This window comes from Saccostrea echinata, unplaced genomic scaffold, assembly GCF_033153115.1.
Source record: "Saccostrea echinata isolate AGI-Se365-2 ecotype Australia unplaced genomic scaffold, CSIRO_AGI_Sech_v1 ptg000060l, whole genome shotgun sequence".
In the NCBI taxonomy this organism is placed as follows: Eukaryota; Metazoa; Mollusca; class Bivalvia; order Ostreida; family Ostreidae; genus Saccostrea; species Saccostrea echinata.
The window spans coordinates 1,882,206-1,888,171 of record NW_026889809.1 but is presented as its reverse complement, the minus strand read 5'-3'; the positions used below and the strand labels follow the sequence as shown (position 1 = coordinate 1,888,171).

The window sequence follows — 5,966 nt, the reverse complement described above, 5'->3', positions numbered from 1 at the left end:
ACCTTTTGCTAAAATCTCTGTTTTTCTCACAGATCTGTTTGAGTTTCTTCAGTGACTGTTCTCATCTCCCTTGTGGCGCTTTCTTTTCCATGGACTTTGGTCAGCCATTATTGAAATGTCTTGAATGGACCCCGTTTTCTCGAATCTTCTCACTATCCAAAGAATTGCTGCTTGCTGACTTAGTTTTTTCTCCTGGATACTGTTTTGAATAATTTCATTACTGTAACTGAATTTCATAATTCAGCGTTGAAAAAAAAAACCCGCACAGTGAGACGAAGGAGGAAGTTGTTCAGGACGAAACCACAGTAACCACAGTAACCATGTAACGAAAGTAACCACAGCAACCAAGTGTTAGACAGTGAAGAGGTTTCCTACTAAGAATCCCTCAACAGAGATAACAACAACCAGCCACGGGAGAACACACGGAACACAAACAGAATACAGACGGCGATATATAGAGGATACTTACTCCTCCATGGCACCTGATCCCAACTCTGATGTTTTAGAGGTCCGTGTTTGCTCTCCTCCCAATCTGTATTGTTCCAATGGATTTTTGAGCTTGATTACTGTTAGTTATCTTCATATTTCATAATGAAGAAGAAGAGCACTGAGGGACTTTGGCATACTAATAACTGGACCAGAGAGGAGGAGACTGATATGAAGTGTGTACAACATGGCAGACCCAGCACCCAAAGAGGACAAGACTGAAAGGAAGTCTGTGTAGCGTGGCGGACTCAGCATCCAGGTGTAACTAAGAAAGCAGCAGTGACGGATTCAAGGACATCCTGTTCTTCCCAAAAATGTTGAACTCAGAAAAAAAGAAAACCTCATACTGATGTAAAAGTGAGGATAATGAAGAGTTGTCGATCTCATTATCAAGTAAAGAATACTAACCGTGAACAAAAAACACAGAACCCTGAAAACTCCAGAGATGGGATCAGGTGCCTAGGAGAACTAAGGACGACCCCTAGAAACACCAGAGGTGGAATCAGGTGCCTAATAGTAGTCGACCTGTCACATCCGTGTCTAGGAGTAGTACAATACAGGTGATTGTAGATTATTACTGCATGAATGGGGGGAGTTGACGACGGAAAAGATAAGTCATACAAATGAGTTGTTAGTTGGCTTAATGTCCATAGTCAGAAACATCCAAATATTGTAGAGATGCGGCAGACTCAGTTGTGTCTTTTATTTCGAGTTCACTTGGATTACATTAGGTCGACAGATGAATGAAAATAACTATTATTGATTGTAACTGAGGGCCACAGTTAGAAGTTTCTTCTTTTGATGTAAAAGTTTCTGATTAGATTTTGCTTCAGAGAATGTAAAAGCAGTCGGATAATTAAGAAAGGAGGACAGTATGTGTCCTTCGAAATTCAAAAAAAAAGGTCTAAGACCCGGTCCCAAAGGACTACAATGATATTAATATTCTCAGCAAAAATAAAACAACAAAGTAACGCCATCATTGGATAATTAGTATGCACTTTAATTGCATTTACAATGAATTCAAAAAGTATTATTACTCATTTATATATTTCACAACTAATTACTTTACAATGATACAATAAAAACGAAAAGCCATACATACATAAATTTTCAAAATGTTCTTCAAATTTTCCTGTGATCTTTTCATTTTATTTTTTACTTTGAAAACAAACTAATAAATTGTAAACATTCATTATACTCCAACAGATGATAATCTAAATAATACAGCATGTAATTGTTTTCTTGGTGACTGATATCTTTGATCAAATTGTTCTGAAAGCAATCATAAATATTATGTTGTAGTATCTTGTTCGTTCCGCTCACTGTAGTCAGAATCTCCTGGTAATATTTCTTTTCCACAACGAAATATTCTCTTCAACTCTCTAGAAAATATCACATCCATAAAGGCATATACAATGGGATTGGCAAAATGATTAACGACAAAAAACGTGGTGAGGAATCTCCAGAGTAGAGAAACAGTAGAAAAGTCTGGAATGCTTTCCACGATCATCTTGATTCCCGTGGGTATATACGATATAATAAAAATAATTGTTATAATCATAAACATCAGTGTTGTCTTCGACATTCTTGTGATCTTTGACTTCCTGCTACTTCTGATTTCCAAGGAATTCTTTTGAATCTTCTTATGCCGGTAAATGGCTTTTCCGATGAGTCCGTATAAAACAATTAGTACAGTACAACTGAGAACAGCGAAGACCGACAGAATAACACTATGAACGATTGACAAGACCGGACTCTCCTCGGATAGACGTTCACATGTTTTCCCCGTTACATTCAGATTCTTCAATTTCACATCTCTCAATCCAACTGTAAAAATGAAAATTACGTTCAGAAGGAGAGAAATGATAAAAGAGAAAACCAAGGTCAATTTCATCTGGAATCTTGTCATATGATTTGTCATTGGTTTGCATATCTTTTGGTAGCGTTGAAAGGCAATGAGTATTAAAATGCAAATGGACCAAACAGACATAAGTCCCACAAGAAAACTTCCTCCTGTACACACGACACTGTTCTTGTAGTTGACGGGATTTACATTTATCGAGATGTTCAACCCCACAGCTACAACCATCACTATTAAATCGGCTGCTGCTAAATAAGGGACGAAGAAGCGCCCTTCGTATTTCCTACGAAGCCGGCCGCCATAAACATAAAGTACGCACGAGTTCCCAAAGACACCAATGATGCAACTAAAAACCAGAAATATGGTGTTTGGGAGAAACGCTACCGACATCTCATTGTTCCATTGCTCCAGTCTAATTTGCTCGGCAATTTGGCTGGTAACGTTATCCATACTTGTCCATGAAAGTAAAGATGATAAGATTTTGTTGTTTATGAATCTCTACTTTACTTGTTTATGATTAACATTTGCGGTTGAAGTATCCGACGACATAGTTTATTGTACACAAGCTGTCTGATCAGACGGACAATCACGGATTCATATAGCTTGGTGAGACGTGTACATTACCGGGCAAGGAAATGCGTGAAGGAAGCTGAATAGATACAACATTTTGTATATCACTCGGAAGTTATTATTTTTTATATCTTATCTGTACTTATAATACTTATATGAACACTTATAATGCGGAGCAATTTCCCGTAAACCTGTACTGAAAAACGTTATTGTGCACACAGTTGAGTGTACATGCATGGGCATTTTACTAACCATGAAACATGAATGTTGGGAACAATAGTAAACTGTTGATGCTTTCTGAATTAGTCAAATTAATAAAAATATTAAATGCCGCTTTAAGAGATAAAAACAGTTAAGAAGAGTAATTTGACGTGATATGAAACCGTCAGCATTTGCATTCCTCTATCTATATACCGTATAACGGCTTTTTAGCGACCATCTATTTTGGCATTATTAGCGATGGGCAACGATAAAAATAAATGTCGCCAATAATTTTAATCGCATATACTGTCATAGAAAATAAATAATTTATTCCTAAAATTGCTAAAAATTAGTCACACTCATAATAATTATCCACTTTAAGGATAAAATCACAACATGTAAATTGCCGGTCACTAATCTACATTCACATGTATTGACTGGGTTCGAGGGTAACATGCGTTTTGTCGGACCCAAGAACGAAACTGTTTACCTGAGGCCGTTAGGCCTCAGGCAAACAGTTTGGTTCGAGGGGTCGACAAAGCGCATTTTGTCCGAGAACGCAGTCAATAAATGTTTTGTTATGCCTTTTATTTATTTATTTTATCATTATTATTTTTTGACATACATGAATGTCGAACAACAGCATATGCAAATGAGATTTAGCTGACAATGCCCATTATGTGACGTAAGCGATCTAATATCTCACTCTGCGGTCAAACATCGATTTTTTTATGCCTGCTCAGTAAAACATTAGAAATGTTAGCCTTTTTTTTAGTATTGATATATATTCGAACAAATTTTTAAAGGTATAACAAAATAACCTGTTATACGGTATGAAGAGTTTTGCATTGTCAATTTTAAATAAAGATAAAAATTACTTGAACTGCAAGCAAAGGTTTCAAAGGTGCGAAACGGCAATACATTTCTTAAATCTTAGCTTAAGGAAAAAGAGGAAATGCATTTACTATTTCTTACGAATTATATTATTCTGAATATAAAACTACATGTATTCCCGTCTAACTTTATTTCAATATTTCTATTTACAGGTGAGATTTTGGGAAAACCAGTATAAACCGTAAGCTTTGTTTTTAACAACCTACGACTCCTTTTTTCTATTCTTAAGTGATAAATTGCTCGTACATGGCTTCATTAAGCCCCAAGACATAAACTGAAAACAGACTTAAGTAAAAAAAAAAAAAAAAAAAAAAAAAAAAAAGTATTTTTTATATCTTAAGTTTCATTTAACGTTTTAGCTTTAAAATTTGCAATTGTACATAACACTTCTATTCAAACATATGATTTTTTTAAATTTTTTTTTATATAAAAAATATATTTTTTATATTTATTTTTTATTTTATAATCAAAATTATTTCAAAAATTATATCGATTTAAAATTTTGACTGAAGTCTGTTCTCAGTTTATGGTCCTGGGGCCAGATCAAAAACAAAAAGTTTTGGAAGAAGTGAGGGAATAGAAAATAATAGTCTATAATGAACGTGTACTTAAATAGAAGACATAGGAATAATAATAATACTTGAAAGTATTACAATAGGACTATAAGGATATTAATAAGGAATAGGGATAATGGTTAGACTCATAAGAAATATAATGAGACTCGAGGATAACAGTGACGTAAGAATGAAAATGAGATACAAGAATAATGATATGATGTACAAGGATAATAATATTTATAATGAAATATGAAGATAACGAACAGTAATCAAGCTGGAAAGTCTATTGAAACAATACAAACTGGGGAAGCAGAGCAAACACGGACCTCTAAAACATCAGAGTTGGGATCAGGTGCCATGGAGGAGTAAGCATCCCCTGTCGACTGGTCACACCCGCCTTTTGTTCCTTGTCATGATCGGGCAAACGGGAAAATCCGTAGAATAAGAAGATATAAAGTTCATAATAATAAATAAGAGTGATAATTAGACTTATGGGAATGATATTAAGATACATGTATAAGGATACTTATAGGACTTACAAGGATAAAGTCAGCAACAGCTCGGTGTCTGAGTGAATTTTAGAAAATTGCATGCTGACTAAAAATGAATATATCAGGCATGTGAAAATTACTATGCGGATGTTTAAACTTAACCAAACATCCGTCTATGCTGAAGATAGTTCACAAATTTTAAAACATTTAAAGTAATTTCCGAGATGATATAATCGTTAAGGAATTATGATGTAGAAAGTGATTCGCTTATTTTCAATAAAATTGAAAAAGTCAATGAAAGGACATCCAAGTTATGAAACAAATATTTAAAAAATAAATTGTAATCTTCTTTGTGTATACCGGGATGAATATGTTGCAACATTGCAGAAAATTCATAACCTACGGAAGTCTAAGCAGGTCATGTATATTTTTCTGCAATCTTGCACTTATTCATTTTATAATGAATAAAGACATTTTAATGTTTATATCTGTATAATCGGCTTTTATCAACATTGAGTAGAATGGGACAGGAATTAGCTCACTCGTTCAATTGTTTAATGATTGAAATCACACACCCCTCGCATCCCCATTCTAACCCCCCTCCCCCCCCCCCCCCCCCACACACACCCTTTCTGGTATAATACATGTATATTCATTCATACAGGGTGTTTCATAATATATGTTACATTTTGAATCTTCAATTTCACAAACACAAGAAAAAAGATATAGACAAGTGTTTTTATCAACTTGATGCATGTATCTATAAGATTCATTATGTACAATTACCAACTAAAATATTGCACATTGGACGAAATATCAAACATTAATGAAAATTAGTGAAATTTCTAAATTACGTCATTTTTGTTACGTTGAATTTCACAATGTCAAAAGCCCATATTACATGTA

At 34.4% G+C, this 5,966-nt stretch overlaps 1 protein-coding gene across 1 annotated transcript; it reads right to left on the bottom strand.

Annotated features, from left to right (window-relative positions):
- Window positions 1–1,569: 1,569 nt before the first annotated feature.
- On the bottom strand, window positions 1,570–2,919 carry LOC133174867 (pineal opsin-like). The gene has a single exon (XM_061309974.1). It carries the CDS (start codon window positions 2,795–2,797, stop codon window positions 1,778–1,780), a length of 1,020 nt encoding a protein of 339 aa, XP_061165958.1. The 5' UTR covers window positions 2,798–2,919; the 3' UTR covers window positions 1,570–1,777.
- Between the last annotated feature and the right edge of the window lie 3,047 nt (window positions 2,920–5,966).

Bases quoted from the DNA above. Each gene is read 5' to 3' on its own strand.
- LOC133174867 (XM_061309974.1), bottom strand. From the start codon at position 2,797: ATGGATAACGTTACCAGCCAAATTGCCGAGCAAATTAGACTGGAGCAA.